We start from the raw sequence: 19,378 nt of genomic DNA on the forward strand, positions 1-19,378 counted from the left end.
AGAGTTTTATATGGTTTCTACTTTTTGCTTAGTAGGCATGCCTTTTTCCCTTAGCATACTGTGAGTATACAGAATTTGGAACAGTATGCGTTAAGTTGCATGGTTTGCTTACTTGTTCTTTATATTTAAAGGAATGAGCTTTTGCACATTATTTGTTCTTTATATTTAAAGGAATGAGCTTTTGCACATTACTACATTACTAACATCATTCCTAACATTACCAATGTATTACGTTACAAGCATACTTTACTAACATAATTTCTTCCTATATACTGCCTTTATGAGATTACCACTGGAAAGAAAGCATTTTGGAAATGCAAAGAATTTTTATCTTGGCCAGTGTCTTAGGGATGCACATTGCTTTTATTAATGCTTTTTGGAGTATTCACTCATTATTGAGATAGTTGACTTTGTTCTTATTAATCAACAATATTTACTTAATAAAATTACTCTAATATGTGTGGCTTACATATATTTGGGTATACAATTAAAAATTCTAACTCCAAATACGCAGTGTATCTTCATAAAAATAGTACTAAGAAATGACGAGAAATGGATTCTTATACTAGTTCTGTCATAGTGCAGCCCTTAGATATAGCAAATAAATTTCATTCAAGGATTTAAAAAGAATAAAATAGGTTTTCTAATTGTATACATTGTATAAACATTCCATTCATTTATTCCTTAAACAAATAACTATTGAGTTCTTACTTGGTGCTGTGAACCCTGAAGGTACAACAGTTAACAAGACAGAGTAGGTTTCTAGACTCACAGAGATGCAAGTCAACAGTTCAAGGAATTAAGTTAGCAGTCTTGTAAAAGTTTAATAATAGGTTCTTTAAAAAACAAAACAAAACAAAACAAAAACCTTGATTTGTAGCATTGCCTTTGCTAGTTTCCATGGTATAAATACTTCTACAGTGGTCAGTTTAGAGCTAGCAACATGGTATCACTAAATGTAGAATTGGGAAGAGGTGTGCAAAAAGTGGCTCTCCTTATTTCATATGAACTGGTTCCAGCACACCCCAGGATTAGCTACTACAATATTGAATGGTTGCACTGAACTTTATTATTATTATTATTATTATTATTATTATACTTTAGGTTCTGGGGTGCATATGCAGAACATACAGGTTTGTTACATAGGTATTCATGTGCCATGGTGGTTTGCTGCACCCATCAACCCACCATCTACAATAGGTATTTCTAATGCTATCCCTCTCCTACCCCCATCCCCCAACAGCCCCTGGTGTGTGATGTTCCCCTCCCTGTGTCCATGTGTTCTCTTTGTTCAACTCCCACTTATGATCGAGAACATGTGGTGTTTGGTTTTCTGTTCTTGTGTTAGTTTGCTGGGAATGATGGTTTCCAGCTTCGTCCATGTCCCTGCAAAGGATATGAACTCATCATTTTTTTATGGCTGCATAGTATTCCATGGTGTATATGTGCCACATTTTCTTTATCCAGTCTATCATTGCTGGGAATTTGGCTTGGTTCCTAGTTTTTGCTATTGTGAATAGGGTTGCACTGAACTTTTTTAGCACCAAACTTTCCCCCCATAAGTTGAAATACTTCTTCATCTGTAAGTAGGAGGATTTTAAAAGCATTGCTGGGTTCTTTTCATTCTGGCTACAGCTAACAGACCTATATCCCTCTTACCAGAGGCAAAATCAAGTAGGAGGTAAATACTGAAATCAAGGACAGTGTGCTGAAATTGGGAGGCCAATTCTGGAACTATAATATTTGATTACCAAAATAAATGAATATGTTTTGCTTTTTCTTTTGCCTTTTGAAAAGTATTTAAAAATGGAAAAAATGTTTGTATTAGTTAGTTCTCATGCTGCTATGAAGAACTGCCCAAGACTGGGTAATTTATAAAGGAAAGAAATTTAATTGACTCACAGTTCTGCAGGACTGGGGAGGCCTCAGGAAACTTACAATCATGGTGGAAGCTGAAACAAACACATCCTTCTTCACATGGTGGCAGGAGAGAGAAATAAGCGCCCAGTGAAGGGGGCAGCCCCTTATAAAACCATCAGCTCTGATGAGAACTAACTCACTGTCACAAGAATAGCATGAGGGTAACCACCTCATTATTCAATTACCTCCCACTGGGTCCCTCCCATGACACATAGGGATTATGGGAAATAGAATTCAAGATGAGAGGTGGTGACGCCTAAATCAAAGCATTGATAAACTATATCAATGTTTAATTTGGTTTTGACTATATTTTTAGAGAATATAAGAAAACTTCTATATATGAATTTTTTTTTTTTTTTTTTTTTTTTTTTTTTTTTTTTTTTTTTTTTGAGATGGAGTTTTCTCTCTTGTTGCCCAGGCTGGAATGCAATGGTGCAATCTCAGCCCACCACAACCCCGGCCTCCCTGGTTCAAGCAGTTATCCTATCTCAGCCTCCCGAGTAGCTGGGATTACAGGCATTTGCCTGGTTAATTTTGTATTTTTAATAGAGACAGGATTTCTCCATGTTGGTCAGGCTGGTCTCAAACTCCTGACCTTAGGTAATCCGCCCGCCTCGGCCTCCCAAAGGGCTGGGATTACAAGCGTGAGCCACCGCGCCTGACTGGAATGTTTTTAAAGTATTATGTTTTCTGTTTTTTTTTTTTTTTTGTCATTGACATCTCAATTTCCCCCAGCATTTAAATTAACCACAAATATTCTGAATTTAGCATATTCTGTCAAGGATCTTACCTTGGTCTTCTCATTATTTTTCTCGTTCATAAGGTTTTTATTATCTAGAGAATAGCAAGATCTATAGAGGCTTTTGGATAATTAAAAAACAAATATTACCCACAGTTACTTCTTGGCTCTCACCACCATTTTGGCAATCATTGAGACATTTTCCATCTTGTTGGCATTCTCATCATTGACTACTATCTAATGTGAAACTCTAAGACATTTGCACCAGAGCCTTTTACTGGTATCTGAAAGACCTCATTTCAATGTGAAAACATAAATTTTATAGCTAGTTAAAATGCAATTATAAATTTAGGCTTTATTAAGGCATTATTCTTTTTTTTGTTGTTTTTAAGCTTCTTTATCATTTAAATGTGGTGATACCCCATATAGGGATTATGTTTAAAATATTAAAAAACATATTTCAATGCAAACAATAAAAAGTGTACAAAAACATTAAAGGATGGTGAACAAAGAATACATAGGGAAAAACAAACACCCTTCTTACTTGTTATTAGGTGTAATAATTAAAGCAATAATAATAATGGTTGTCAATTGTCATATGCATGTGTTGTTCTAGGCACCCTGCTAAGTACTCTACAAATATCATCTTATTTTATCTTCCTAACAACTTATAAAGTGTGCATTATTTTATTGTTGAGAATATATGGAGATCTTCATTTGAGAAATGAGACTACCAAAGGGAAAAATGCGTTTCAGCAGAATTATGTAGCTTGACCTGGGACACACAGCTTGGTAATCAGCAGAGCCTACCCATGTGAATACACAAACTTCAGGATACATTGTTGAAAGAATGACCCAAGCAGAAAGAGGGGGAAATATGAAAAGATAAAGAAATTACATAAATGGCATCCCTCCAGTGTTGATTGATCTACCTTTATCAAAATTATCCACATCATGGTGGATAGTACATCAGTGTGAAGAATTGATTCTAGAGAAAAAAAAAAAAAACAGAAAACACAAGGGGTCTCTGGAAGGGGGAAAAACCCATAACCTGCAACTACAAAGTTAAGAATTTAAGTAAAAGGGTTTTAGAATACAAAAGCTTGAAAGTAATTTTTTTGGGGCATTAACTTGATAATGTGCTTTTTAGAAAATATTCAATATCTAATCAAATTGAGCCTGTTGGGTAACTTGAATTTGATGTCATCATTCACACATCTTATAAAGACAGACACCTTGCATCATTAAATGTAGGATTTAGAACTAATTTAATCCTTATTTTTCCTTGATGTTCTTGTGGGTATATTAAATGTGCTCCATAAAGCTCCCATTGTTACCCTGAGAGTATTTGGGAGGTTTCAACATGATTACACAAAGACTATTTCATGTAATTTGCAGAAAGCAATATGCTGCTTTTCCTAAAAAAGATGTAAGGTGGCATTCCTTCCTTCATCTTTCAAACAAGGCTTGCAAGTTAAATAGGGTGAGAAACATCATCTCCACTCTATGTATCAGGAAGCTGAGCCTTAGAGAGATTCACCCATGGTGGCCGATTTGAGATTCACTGCAGGGTTCCACAGTTCCGAAGTCCACACACTGAACTGTTACATATGATGCCTCTATTCACCATGTGGGATTTCTCAAACCCTAGGTCTCCACAAAGCCCTCACCAAGAATACATTTGAGAAACTATGCTCTATCTAATTGTTAGGTAAGTTATGTAGCAACTAATGCTCTGTAGTTCCACTACAGAGTGCTTTTATCAGGATACAAAAGTGTAATCATTGTCATCACTTTGCCCGAACAACTCTTTTAGGCTCCTGTCTGGCAAATTTTAAAATAATGTAGCATTTCACCTACAGTAGTTAAATACTTTTTAAAATTTTTTCTGAGAAGGCGGTCTTTTCATGCTAATTCTTAGGTACCCAAAACTGCAAAATCCATTTTGGTTATTCAATATCTTCATACTAGTTAAACGGATTTCACAAAGCAAAGAATCTTTATCAGTCAAGATCCTAGCCATAAACAGAGGCCCAAATTTGATCATTTGATTAGAGATTATTGAAGGGTCTATTTATAATATTGTGTAGTCTGTAGGAAAGGGACAAGGGACAGTGTAGAATCCCAGGGGCTAGTAACAGCGGTACTCAATACCAATGCTAGACCTAAAAAGTGAGAAGTATAGGAGGCCCCCAGAACTTCAAAGGAGAGAATTGTGTGGAAAGGCAGGAAGGTCAACTTTGGTAAAGACACACAGCCGAATTTGGGAGTTCTCTCGAAGTCCTTTTCATGTCTTGTTGCATTGGTCAAACCCAGTTGGAAGCCAGAGGACAAGACAGCTCACTGATGCCCCCTAGAATGGCCAGTGTGTTGGGACACAGAGCAGAGCACAGAAGGGTAGAGCATGGGTCTGGAGGGACAAACAGAAGACATCTTGCACAGAAATCCCAGCATTGAGTCAGAAAGAACGCTGCAATTCAGAGGAATTGTTTTTATTTGGAGTAAAGCATAACCTGGAGAGATAGTCCTGAAAGTAGAGACACAAACAAGAGGCCATTCGAGTTCTGGATAAATCAGAAACTGCTGAAATCCTCTTAACTGCTCATCATCGATTCTCTATGATTTACCCACCTTTTCCACCTCTGTCCTTGGGACAATCTTTTTTTCTTTTTCCTTCAGCCTCAAATCACCAGTAAATTTACGTACTCAGTATTTCATTTTCTCTCTCGCTTCTTGCCCACCGTTAATTACATTTTGCCTCACATTTCCCACCCACTCTGCTTTTTGGCCATGCCACCCTAAAGAGAGATAAAATATAAAAGACAGAAGGCATTGGGGATTGCTCTGGAATCAGAGGCTATCCCAGAAGTGTTAAGATCAGAAAGTTTTATAAATAAGATAGCATACAGTTCTGCCATATTTTATTTGATTAAGTTAGAGTTCTATTTATTAATAATAAAGTTCATCTTTGAGAAGCAATTATGTGATTTCCAAAATGTTGAAATATATGTGTGAAAATCTTTAAAATAGTCTAAAAAATGACCCTTCACTTTTACAAGCATTAGGGAGCATTTTAGGAGAACATATGTAAGTGGTGACAATTCAAAAGAGAACATATATGAAAAAATTACACTAAGAAAAATTTTTAGGTAAAAGTATATTAGAACAAACAACATGAAAACAGTATAAACTTATATAATCCCTGTTTTCGGTTCCAGTGAGTAGGGTTTTAAAGTTCAACAAATGCCACATACTCTGCTTTTCCATCTTCTTGATTACGCCAACACATGACCAGAAGCCAATTTCATTCCATTGACCCTCCATCCACACAGGGGATCTCTCTTGCTTTCTCCCTGTCTCTGTTTTGTTTGTCTTTTCCTTTCTCTTTCTTGTTCACTGTCAAGATGTCTTTCTGACTTGTTTTCTCTGTCACTCATCTTCTTTCTGGTCATTTAACAAATTGCAGTTCTATTACAGATTTATTGAGTGATCAGGATTGAGTTTAGGAACTCCCTCTTTATAGTTGAAATAGATGAAATTTGGATTTTTTTTTTAAAGTGAACTTGGGCCTAATTCTTCAATTCTTTTGGCAGGATGGGTTGACACCACTTCACTGTGCTGCACGAAGTGGGCATGACCAAGTGGTGGAACTTCTGTTGGAACGGGGTGCTCCCTTGCTGGCAAGGACTAAGGTGAGTCATTATGAGTAAGATGGGATTCTAAGGAATCTTTAAGTCACTTGATATATTATCTCTATTCTTTTTTAAATCGAAGCATCAGCCAAGCATTTTCCAGTTCTTTAATAATTGTGTGCTAGGAATAGGAACATGTATCAAACCATTTAAAAATATTAAAATAAACAGATATATGCATTAAGATGTATTGAATGTGTACCTTCAAGTTTTTTTCTATATTTTTATCTGTTATTCTTACTGCAGATGGAATTCTGAATACATCTGTATATTAAATATAAATGAGAATATCTCTTAGATTCTGAGTCTAGATTTTTATAATCCTCTCAGATGACTGTGAAATATATATAAAATTATCTTTTAAAGCAGCACAATTAGCAACACAAGATGAATCTTTTTGCTTATTCATTCTTTATCTCTTAGGCAATACTAATAAAAAATAATTACTCAACAGTGGTATTGGTTGATTATGTTGAAGATTAGTAGAGGTGATTTGGAAAGCACAAGTTGCAATAGGCCACCTACAAAGAACTATTAAACAAGCATATTTTCTTTATGACATACTACATCTAGCACTTTTCACTCTCATTTTATCAATATGCTCATATGTGGGAGAAGCACTTTTCCATATACATGAACGCCACACTGTGAGTTGGTTTGCTGAAGATTTTTCAATATCAAATGTATTTTAAATGCTTTTATTATTGTATAGTTCTCTGTTATCCAACCCTACACTGGGTTATCAGAAAATATTTTGAGACACGAATTGAAGATACTCATGCAGACCTGATTAATGTGATACGCAGCAACCTTGGATCCTTAAATACAACACAAATTTAGATAAAGGGCACTTCTTATATTTTCTCCCTATTCCATTCCACCTCATACCCCCCCACCACAGAGTTGGTATCAACTAATGCTATTACTAGAGTAAGCTGAAGAAACTAAGGCAATTGACACAAACAAATATTTTTCAATTTATATATAATAGAAATCATTTGAAACAAAACTAGCCCATATGTTTAAGACATGTGTAAAATGAACTCAGTTTGTAAAGATGTGCCTACATGCCATAAAAGAGTGGCTTCAAATCAGTAATATATGAAGAAGAGAAATAATTATCTGCATTATTTTTATTCTCACACCTATACTGTGAATGTTGTATAGATCTGTCTTTAAAATGCAGCAATTTGGGCTGGGTGATGCAGAGATAATTATGGAAAGTTTTGATAAAGAAACATTGAAATTTAAATGGAAATAACAAAATTTCAGACCAATCATGTTACCACCAATACAAAAACCAATATCAAGTTGAAAATAGGCAGATAAGCTTTACAAACCATAAAATAATCTTATCTGCAGAGTTTGCTTGTAATTGTCATATCACTGATGAAGATGGTGGGTTACCTAGATGGAATTTTTTTAATGTCCTTCCTGTAAAATCAAGTATCATTCAGATGTAAGGATCTTGCATAAAGTGTCTCTGAGTGTACAATTATATTCATGTATTTATGCATCCAAATATTATATAATACTGAATAGATACAATTTGCCAGGCAAGAGTTCTAGTCACTAAGGCACCATCAAGATGAATAATACACAATCTATAGCTGCAAGAAGCTCAGAATTTAGTGGGCATGATAGAAAAAAAAAAAGATAATTATATAAAAAATAGAGATATGTATAGGGTAAGAAACACAGAGAAGATGAATTAATCAGGTTAAAGTGAGGGGATACTGCTCTCCTGGGAATGGCATAGGTGCCTAATGCTAGACTATTCTTCCTCCCCTTCTGTATTAGTCCGTTTCATGCTACTGATAAAGACATACTTGAGACTAGGCAATTTACAAAGAAGTTTAATGGACTCACAATTCCACCTGGGGAGGAACTCACAATCATGAGGCTGGGAGGCTTCACAACCATGGCGGAAGGTGAAAGGCACATCTCACATGGTGGCAGACAAGAGAAGAAAATGAGAACCAAGCGAAAGGGCTTTCCCTTATGAAACCATCAGATCTTGTGAGACTTACTCACTACCACAAGAATAGTATGGGGGAAACTGCCCCCATGATTCAGTTGTCTCCCACTGGGTCCCTCTCACAACACAAGGGAATTATGGGAGCTACAATTCAAGATGACATTTGGGTGGGGACACAGCCAAACCATATTACCTTCCATAAAAACTCCTAGGTTTAAATCACCCATTCTTTCTTCTGAAGCAACTATCTAAGTGTCACCCGACTCATTCCTTGTCAATTCTAGCTTTCAGCAAACTGTGACTCCTCACCACAACCCCTTCTTATTCTTGGTGACTTTAATGATTTTGATTAGAGCAGTAGATAATTCTTTAAGTTGGCCTCTCAGTTTGGTAACTGTAAACCTTCTACAATTTCTGTGTCTAACTTCCCTCTTGCCAGCCCCTCCTGTGTTTCAGCTCACTCTCTTCAGAACCCCAATTCCGAAATTCTTTTATTCTGCTGGGACTTTCAGTCACAGTTTCACTCTTCCTCATTCACATCGTGCCCTTACCTCTGCCAGGCACAAATTTCATAGTCATTTATGCTACACTCTTACATATTCATACTACCTACATTTCACTCAGTTAAATTCAACTCATATTCATGCAACCAAATGTGGCTACAGGAAACGCCCAGCCACACTAACTGTGCTCACTTTACATTCATGATTGCTAACCTCAAGTGCGCTGGTAATGCTGCCTGACAATCACGCTCTGTTTTTTAAGTCTATTCACTGTCAATCCCTCCTATCTGACCATTCTATATTTTCTTCAGACTTCTTAGATTTCTTTCCTTGTCTTCATTTCCCACAACACTGAGAGAATTGAAGCAATTGGAAGAGAATTTCCAAACACTCTCACCTCCATATCTATCCAGTGACATGACTTGGAACCCATGTAGTCTACGTTTTCTCCTGTTACTATCATCTGGTGTGATTGCTTAGTCCTGTCTTCTCAAAACACTTTCTTTATTTGCCTTCTGGGACATTACATTCTTCTGACTTTCCTTCTGTTTTCCTAGCTGCCACTTCTTAGTCTCCTTTACTAGTTCCTCCTCATCTCTCAGGTTTCTGAACGTTAGAACCTCCAGAGCTCAGTCTGTGTATCTTTTCTCTATTGGCACTCACTTACTATGAAATCTAATGCAGTTCTATCTTTAAATAGTACCTGTATGCTGGTGCCATGAGTGTGTATCTTCAGAATTCCATATGTAGATGTCAGCTCACCATTGCTACTTGGATGTCTCCTGGGCATCTCAAATTTAGTAAACTCAAAATTAAGCACTGGATATAATACCCACCCCTCAACCTAATCTTCCTGTTAGCTTTCTTATCTCAACAAATGGCCATCTCATTTTTTTAGTTTCTCAGGTCTCAGGCCAAATACCTCATGCCATATTGGACTCTTCTTTTTCTCATTTTCCACATTCTGTCACCAAACACTGTCACCTCTTCCTTCAAAATGTATCACTAAGTCAGCAGCTTGCCAGCAATCTCATTACCACCATTCTGTTCCAGGTCACCATCAACCCTACCTGGAGGACTGTAAGAGGTTCCTAATTGACTTTCCTTCTTTTGAGTTTTGTCCATGTAGTCTATTCTTAGCACAGCAGCAAGAGTAATCCTGTTGCCCTAAACCTTCCAACAGCACCCCATGTCTCTCTGAGTAAAAATCTCTTACCTCTATGAATTCCTCCCCTTATCTATCCTCCTCATTCACTCGCCTTAAACCACATTCTTCTCCTTACTGATTATTGATATCAATCATGCCAGTTATGATCCCAACACAGCATGTTTGCAGTTGCCTTTTCTTGGTCTCAAGTGTTTTTCCCCCCAAGTCAACAAAACTAGCTCTCTTACTTCCTTCATATCAAAACTCACCTTCTCAGTGAGGCCATTTCTGGACATCCTAACAAAATTGCACTCATGTACACAAACTCCCTAGGCCATTCTGTGTTTTTGTTTTCTCCTTTCCATTGATGGCCATCCAACCTACTATATACTTTAATTCTTATTATTTTGAAATTGTATGTCTGGCTTCCACACTAGAATGTAACCTTATTGAAGACAGGGGTTTCCTGTCTGTTGTGTTCCCTGCTGTATCCACAGTACTTGAACAGGGCTTGAGTAGGTGCTAAGTAAATATGTGTAAAATGAACAAAAGACTAGATTATAAATATTTTATTTTCCATATAAATAACTATCAAATAGGTAAAATAGCATCAATGAATGGCAATTTTTCAAAAAAACATGCAACAATCTAGTCCAAATGTCATCAAGGCTTGAATTTCTTCTACACTTTGTCCTTGACAATTATCTTCCCCTCAATGCATAAATGGCTTCTCATCAGCCTGTTCCTCCTTTTCTAAACTTATTTAATGAATTTCTAAATATGAAAGCATAATTATGAATGAAGATTATTTCAAAATATATGAATAATTTATAAGTCACGTATACTTTACCACAATTAAGAATTAATGTGCTTTTTTTTTGTTGTCCCTCACTGTTGAAATCACCTTCCTTGTTGAGAATATTGGGCAGGGGGCCTTTTCTGGTAACGTATCCAGATACAATTTCTGCTTTGTTGGATGTAATTACTGCCAAACTGGATACGTGGCCAACAATCCTTTTTCTAGTGGTCATATTTGGTTATTAAGAAAAGACAATAGTCCCATGTCTTTAATAGGCAAATTGTTTTTTAAAATTTAGTTTTTTTCTAAGTTTACATACTGTTTCCTGAAAGTTTATTTATTTAGCTTTAAAAAAATGAGAGTCTTACCAAGTCTGATGAACAGTGCTTTACGCTGCTTTCTTGTGTTCCTGCTGTTGACGTTATTCTAGAATTAAGACTAAAGCTATTTTGGTCCATATTAATGATGACAAATTTAGATTACCCTCAAATGTAAAAGTTGTGAGGTCATTGGCACATGGCCCACATTTGTCTCACACTCTTCTAGCTCTTACCAGCCTGTTTTCTCCAAGTCCAATTCAAGTCTCCTGATACTATAGGAAAAAGGGATTGTAAAATTTCAGAGCAACATGGATCTAAAAGATGATCAAAGTTTCCATACCTCCCTGACCTCTTGTAAATGAACTTACTTCTCATTCACCCACTTCCCTCTGTATTTATAAGAAATGCAGGCAGAGAGATTAAATGAATGCAGACTGCTATGCATGGAGTTGGATATCAATAACTTAAGCATTAGCTATTATTTATTTTTCTGTATTTAATATTGCCCTAATAACTGTAAAATCAGGCTAAATTGCCAGTAAATTGCCACACATACCATTCATGACAGACATACTAATTTGCATTTTTGTCTATGGTAGTATAATTATGAAATTAAATGTTCTCTTAGTGCCCATCTCTACCAAATATAGTCTGCTGTATATTCTGATGTCAAATGGAAATTATTTTTTCCCCTGCCACTAACTGTGTTAGAAATCAAGCATCAACTTTGCTGTATTTTGGAACCTGAAATTAATGAAAAAGAAATTGACATTATTTTGTTTTCTCTTAATGTGCAGAATGGGCTGTCTCCACTACACATGGCTGCCCAGGGAGACCACGTGGAATGTGTGAAGCACCTGTTACAGCACAAGGCGCCTGTTGATGATGTCACCCTAGACTACCTGACAGCCCTCCACGTTGCTGCGCACTGTGGCCACTACCGTGTAACCAAACTCCTTTTGGACAAGAGAGCCAATCCGAATGCCAGAGCCCTGGTAAACTTGGCCCAGTCCACATTTACTGAATACAGATTGAGACAAACAAACCCACATTCATTGACCAACGTGCATACACCAGCAATGCATGGTTACAGATATGTAGTTAATGCTGGTAAATTTGTCACTCTTCACAATCGGCCTGTCTACTTCATACCTTTATAGTTTGCTAACAAATGCTGGTGAGCAAAGATGTATTTAAGAGAACACCAGTGTGACGTTTCTGAAACTAGTGAGTTGCAAACAGATTGATATGAAACCTTTGGAGTGATAAGCAGTTTTAAATGGAAAATAGAAGTTGAAAAATAGATTACCAAATAAATTCTAGATACCTCTAGATAAAGTTAGAACACGAGTGTGAAAAGTTGAATTTATTAATCTCTTTTTGGAAAAAAACTAATGGTGAATATATTTGACTATGTAAGAGGGTATAAAATGTAAGCCTATGAAGAGTTCACTTGAAAATTTTCCTTGTTGACTTGATTACTCAACCATAGGCTAATAGAAACATTATGCCTAGTGTGTTATTGCTTCAGGGAGCATTTTATATACACCATTTCAGGAACTGCTGGAGAGAAAACTGCAAGAGGCTGTCCCTAGAGCAATTTTATGACTCCCCAGTTCTAATATTGAATAAATCTTCCTTTTCCACTTATTTTCTAACAAGAATCATTGGAAGTATTAGACATGTACTAATTTATGCCTCTTTTTTCCTAATTCTCAAACTTAAAGTAAATCCTTTTTTCTATGTGTTTACATGGTTTGTGTCTGTGAAAATTGGTCTTCGGACAATCAGTATTTAAGCTGAGAGACCCTCATTAGAATCATCAAATATTAAATATGATTTTTATGAGAATTTCTCCATTGGAATCAATTTATTGATAATTTCATGGGAAATGAATATATTTTCCAGATTGTATGTAATTATATGAAAACATTCATTTTCTCTAGGGAGTCAAAAACATTAATTTTTTAATTGGATAGTGGTCAATAAGCTTATAAAATATCACAGCCTGTTATTTGCAAATATTTTAAGTGCTGCATGTGCATGTGGCTATTTACATCTGGCATGTTGTATAGCTCATAAACAGGGGAAATGACTTAACCAATTAATTATGTTTGTCACTCTTGTGAAAAATAAGAAGTCATCAGCTTAAGTAAGACCATATGCTTTCCTGAAAACTGCTAGTGTGTAAAAACATTGACTGATGATTGGTCCATGTTGGGACATGCAAAAATGTTAGCTGGCAGAATAGAAGTAACAAAGGAACATTGTTGAAATAAAAAAAAATGTAATACACGATGAGTAAGCATGGGGCCATTTAACACATTTTACTTAATTTGCCCCAATTCCTGGGCATTAGCCTAGTTCGCCAAGTTAGAAAGTACCTGACAGACTTCTTCCCCACGTTTCTTTACTCCTAGAGCTACCTCATTGCATTTATCCCAGAAATTCTCCATACATTTCTGGAAAATATCCAGGAACTTAACAGTCATTTCTTTGTGCAATAAAAGTTATCTGATTGGCATATATGTTATAAAAATGATGTAAAAATATAGCTTCTGTATGTAAAACTGATCAACATAATGATTTCTGCTGACTTGAAATATACCCTTTATAAAGAAAGTGGTAGCAAAGTTGAAATATTTCTTAGAAAGGCAGCATATTCTTAGATTTTTTAAGTAGATGAATAATTCTTATGCTCTGAGAAATGACCCTTCAGAAGAATATATGCTTATCTTCAATTCATCTTCAAGTCATTTACTAACCAGGACAATCAATATACCTTAAATCATCTTAGAACTTCTAAAATATAATTGCTTGTCTATTTGTCTTTCTTTAAAGAGAAGGACCGTGTATTTTTCTTCACTTTTGTTTTCTCTATAAACACACAAACAGAATTATGTACAGGCCCACCACACATAAGTGAAGTTCAGTGCCTACAGGAACACATCACCATTTTTCTTTCCAAATTCCAACACCTACAGGGAATGAAGAAATGGTAACATTATGTGATGATGTAACATTATTGCCTGCAATGTGCCAGCATGGAGTTGTGTGAGAATTGTTTCTGCATGTTTTCAACTAACTTGATTGTCTTTTGCACAGAATGGTTTTACTCCACTGCACATTGCCTGCAAGAAAAACCGCATCAAAGTCATGGAACTGCTGGTGAAATATGGGGCTTCAATCCAAGCTATAACAGAGGTAGAAAAATGTTTTAGCTAGTCACAAAGCATTCTTTCTCTTACTCCTTCCTCCCTTTCCTTTTTCTCATCTTCTGTCCTCTTCACTCAAGTTTTATTTATCTGAAGAAGCCCCATAGCCCCACCGGTGCAGAGGAGTAAAACTGCTGTTGGTTTGTTTCGCAGTCTGGCCTCACACCAATACATGTGGCTGCCTTCATGGGCCACTTGAACATTGTCCTCCTTCTGCTGCAGAACGGAGCCTCTCCAGATGTCACTAACATTGTGAGTATGGCTTGGGTCAGAATAACCCCAGGGAGGAAGAGCGAGAGGAACAGAGATTGTGGGTGTGTGTACATGTGTTTGCGTGTATGTCCTCAAAGTAAGCCACCAAGCTTTGAGAAGGGTCCTTGTAATAACATATTATTGAAATAATCACCAGAACTTCACTGAAAGAACCTGGATAGGATAGGAGGTAAAATGGAAGCTATGAAGTGAGACAGCTTAAGATTCTGGGTGTAGGTGGATTGAACATGCCTCTTAAATGCATTTATTAAAACAAAATACATTTTAAAAGCTCCTCTGAAAGTGAATGGATAATTGGTTGGAATAGAATCTTCAGGGCTCAACCTAGTTGCTTGAGGGAATTGTATTCCAGGCAATTTTTACAAAAACATAAAATCAGTACCATAATTAATCTTAACAAAAGATTAACCAGAGAGAGATCAATATCAGAGACTTTTACTTGGTATCAAACTCTTCCTTCTTCAGTTACATGGATTTCCCATTTTGTAACATTACATTGATTTTTACTTTTGATTTGATCTGATTTGCTAGAGTGGAGGCTTCTCTTAGCTGAAAGTTATACCATGTACCCTGGAATGAATGTTGGTCTCCAGACCACTTTCATTCAGTCAACAAGTACTGGATGTCTCAGAATTTTTCTATGTAATCTAAATTAGAATTTCCACTTCTAATTTCTTTGTATATCTCTCATATTCTTGGATTTTTCCCCTTTAAACTTTGGTCATTGTATCATGACAGATCATCAAATGCAAATGTTCTCCTGAGCAAGAGAACTTCTTTGCACAAGGTGCAGGCAGGTATTTGAAGTTCAAGAAGGGCTAGTAGAGTATTGAGGTTCACATGTGCACCAGAAATAACTCTTTCAAAATAAATATTAGTGCTTATTATTAAAATGAGCTATGTTTTCAAAAGCAATTGATTGGCACTTGTTGCTAATTTTTGGCATCTCTTTCCATTTAAGTTGTGAAAGAGATGTCCAATTTCACTTTTTATTTGTATTCCCTCTCATATTTCTTTTTTTTCTGTATTTCACACACCGTTTCCACAGTGAAGTTTCTGATGGCTAGGAAATTCACTGTGAGAGTTAATTTAATTGATTTTAAAAATTATTTAATACTCTCTCTTCATATTATTTAGTAATTGGAGCATAAAATCATTGAAGAATTGAAAGTCTATATTTATGAGTTTTCTTAATTATAGCTTATTGGTCCTAAGGTCATAATATTATATGCTAATCTTTATTTACTCCATTAGACATAAGAGTAATTTCACAATGTGCCAACATAAGTTTAATTTCTAGTCACTTCTTAGAATTTTAAAAGTAATCATCATCCCCCCGCTTTTTTTTGAGATGACTACCATTTTTTTTCTTTTTTAAATTGAGACCTGAACAGACTTACATACAGGCCAGTAACATGAAAACAAAAAACAAACAACAAACAACAAAAGAAAACAAACAAACAAACAAAAAACCCTCTGTGTTCTTGCTCGCCTTTTCCTCTTTTTCTCCACCTTTTCTTATTTGCATTCCAATGCCTATGGAATTAGAGGAGCAATAGTGACATTATGTTACAATATATTATCACATTATAATGATAACATGTACAAGAATATTCTGTGGATTGCTTGATTGCAATCCCCTAAATTAACCTCTTTTAGGAGAGATTTTTACAAAATCTTCAAAGAATAATCCATATAAAATGGTTGTGGAATTTGTGGCCACTCTTACTTTGCTTCTTCACTAAGCAATTCCAAATCTTCAGATGGTTATGGAGTTATAATATACTCCCTTCTATTAAAAAAAGTTATATAGGGTACATGTATATTTTCAAATAAAAATAAAATATTAATTGAAATAAGCCATTTTGACATGTTTTTCAGGTTGTTGAAGACTCTCAAATTTGACAATTGTTACATTAAATTTTAGCTTCCAACTGTTGGTTATTTAAAGTTCTTCATTTTATCTGTTCATTTGTCCATTATATTATCTTTCCATTCCGCTCCCTCAAAACAAATTCTTGAGGGGCACATGCCAATATAATTTCCATGTTTTCTAGTTATGTTTTGTAAGATACATCCTTCAGGAAGCAGATACCTATTGATAGGGCTGCCCGGTAAATTATAGGACTCTCAGTTAAATTTAAATTTCAGATGAAAAATAAATTTTGTGTATGACCCATGCAATAGTTGAGACATAGTAAAATAATTATTTGTTGTTTGTCTGGAATTAAAATTTAACTGGCTGTCCTATACTTTTAATTGTTAAATCTGGCAATCCTACATTTAGAGGAATTTAACTTTCTCTAACAGTGAGATGCCTGTGAAGTTGTGTTTTCTCAGAATCTGAGGATATAGCTACTGGATCCAAATTTCTTTGCAAGTTGATGAAGAAACCGTGTGAACACTGACTGCCTGCTTGCTGTGTCAGAGTTGGTCACTTCCTGACCCTAAAATACCCCACCCTTGGAGCCTTTGTGTGTTGCCTGAAATCATGTTGCATTTTTGAATGCAATGCTGTTTGTTGTGCTTCGATGCTTTTCAACTTGATGCGCCCGAAGTGGAAGTCAATGTAGCCCTGTCAGCAGAGTCAGTTTTAACAACTGAGAAGAGTGGCATGAAATTTAGTACCTGCTTTGGACATGAGCATACTCATTCTCTTGCTAGTCTTGTTTTTGTCTGAGAATTCACTCGAAGTGTGAGGTGTACCAGTAACTCAATCACGTATAGACATTTTTTTAACTGAAAATCTCCTTTTCCAGAAGGTTTATTAATACACTTTGAAACCTAGAATGCCAAACTCCAATTACAACATATCCATAATCCAAAGTATTCATCAATAACCATAGGAATAGAAAACTTAAGCATTTTAACAACTATCAAGAAAGAATGCAAGGTCTTATGAAGTTTTATCTTCCTTCCCATAAGAAATCAGTGGACGAATGGTAAAGTTCACACATTATATTGTGCTTAAAAATTTTCCCCAATCCTTAAATTTCATTAGCTTGAGATAAGAAAGACAGGGCTATTTTTTTTTTTTTTTTTTTTTTTTTGAGGCAGAGTCTCACTCTGTCGCGGGGGCTGGAGTGCAGTGGCTGGATCTCAGCTCACTGCAAGCTCCGCCTCCCGGGTTTACGCCATTCTCCTGCCTCAGCCTCCCGAGTAGCTGGGACTACAGGCGCCCGCCACTTCGCCCGGCTAGTTTTGTATTTTTAGTAGAGACGGGGTTTCACCGTGTTAGCCAGGATGGTCTCGATCTCCTGACCTCGTGATCCGCCCGTCTCGGCCTCCCAAAGTGCTGGGATTACAGGCTTGAGCCACCGCGCCCGGCCTAAGACAGGGCTATTAAATAAAATAGGGTGCCTGACAATCAAGAAATAGAAGTTATTTATTAAAACAATATATCCTGACCTTCATTTTCTTATTTATTCTTATATATAAACAATGGTAATATTAAATCAAAAGACTACTAAGGGCAACTTACAGTAGAAGTCCATTATGCCAGAGGCATTAGATAAGAATTAAACAAGACTGTTATTATAAAGTGGAGAGACCATGTGTATGTTTATACATAACCTTTGTTTGAATTTAAGCTTTAGTGCTTTAAATTAGATTCTATATTTAACTCATCAACTTCAAGTGTGTAAAACCCATAAAAAATAACTTAAGTATAAAATAAAGTTTCAGAAATATTGACCAGTATTGGAAACATTTCAGATTTTGAAAGCCTCTTATTGATAAAGCTTGGCTTAAAAAGTTAACACAAAGGCCAAGCGTGGTGGTGGATGCCTGTAATCCCAGCTACTTGGGAGGCTGAGGCAGGAGAATCACTTAAACCAAGGAGGCAGAGGTTGCAATGAACTGACATTGCACCCCTGCACTCCAGCCTGGGGGACAAAGTGAGACTTTGTCTCTAAATAAATAAATAAATAAATAAATAATAAACATGAAAGTTTGTCATTAAGTAGGAATTCCTGGGACCTCTTTGACTTTTAACTTCTTATAAGGAAATTTATTATTATCTTCATTTCTACCAAAATTAGTACAATTGCTAGCCTTTTATCAGACCTAGAAATAACAGAAAGATTTGAGGAGTATTATTTTTGTTTTTCTGAGACACAACCTTGCTCTGTCACCCGAGCTGGAGTACAGTGGGCAAGATCATGGCTCACTGCAGCCTCAACCTCCGAGGCACAGGCTATCCTCCTGCTTCAGCCTTGCAAGTAGCTAGGTCTACAGCCATGCACAACCATGCCTGACTAATTTATTTATTTATTTATTTATTTATTTATTTATTTATTTAGAGAAGAGATCTTGCTATGTCTCCCACACTGGTCTTGAATGCTTGGCTTCAAGCAGTACTCCTGCCTTGACCTCCCAAAGTGCTGGGATTACAGGCTTGAGCCACTGCACCTAGTCTTGTTTTATTTCGTTTGAATACCATCAGCCCTCTGTACAGTATAACAACTATATAGCATTTATATTTTGTTAGGTATTGTAACTAATGCAGAGCTGAATTATACAGGATTATGTGCATAGGTTACATGCAAATACTACACCATTTTATATAAAGGACTTGAGCATCCACGTATTTTGGTATTGGTGGGGGAAGCAGGGGACCTGGAACCAATCCCTCAACAATATAGAGGGACAACTGTAGTTAGAAGATCTTAGCCTCATCTATTTAGGGACAGGTTTTAAATGATATTGAAAATAAGTTAGAAATCATGGTTGTCCAGGGAGGAAAAATCTTGCCATACATCTAAAATCCGAAGATAAATATTAGCATTCATTT

At 36.1% G+C, this 19,378-nt stretch overlaps 1 protein-coding gene across 5 annotated transcripts in view; it reads left to right on the forward strand.

Annotated features, from left to right (window-relative positions):
* The window catches only part of ANK2 (ankyrin 2), a 501,960-nt gene that overhangs the window by 362,879 nt on the left and 119,703 nt on the right, over positions 1 to 19,378 (forward strand). For 3 of the 5 annotated variants that reach the window (XM_030916064.1, XM_030916069.1, XM_030916049.1), the window contains 4 exons: positions 6,253 to 6,351; positions 11,896 to 12,093; positions 14,204 to 14,302; positions 14,467 to 14,565. In XM_030916064.1, coding sequence (XP_030771924.1) covers positions 6,253 to 6,351; positions 11,896 to 12,093; positions 14,204 to 14,302; positions 14,467 to 14,565 — 495 coding nt within the window. The remainder of the gene's footprint in view (positions 1 to 6,252; positions 6,352 to 11,895; positions 12,094 to 14,203; positions 14,303 to 14,466; positions 14,566 to 19,378) is intronic. The other 2 variants (XM_030916058.1, XM_030916054.1) reach the window with 1 other exon arrangement.

Source organism: Rhinopithecus roxellana, chromosome 2 (assembly GCF_007565055.1).
Source record: "Rhinopithecus roxellana isolate Shanxi Qingling chromosome 2, ASM756505v1, whole genome shotgun sequence".
Taxonomy (NCBI): domain Eukaryota; kingdom Metazoa; phylum Chordata; class Mammalia; order Primates; family Cercopithecidae; genus Rhinopithecus; species Rhinopithecus roxellana.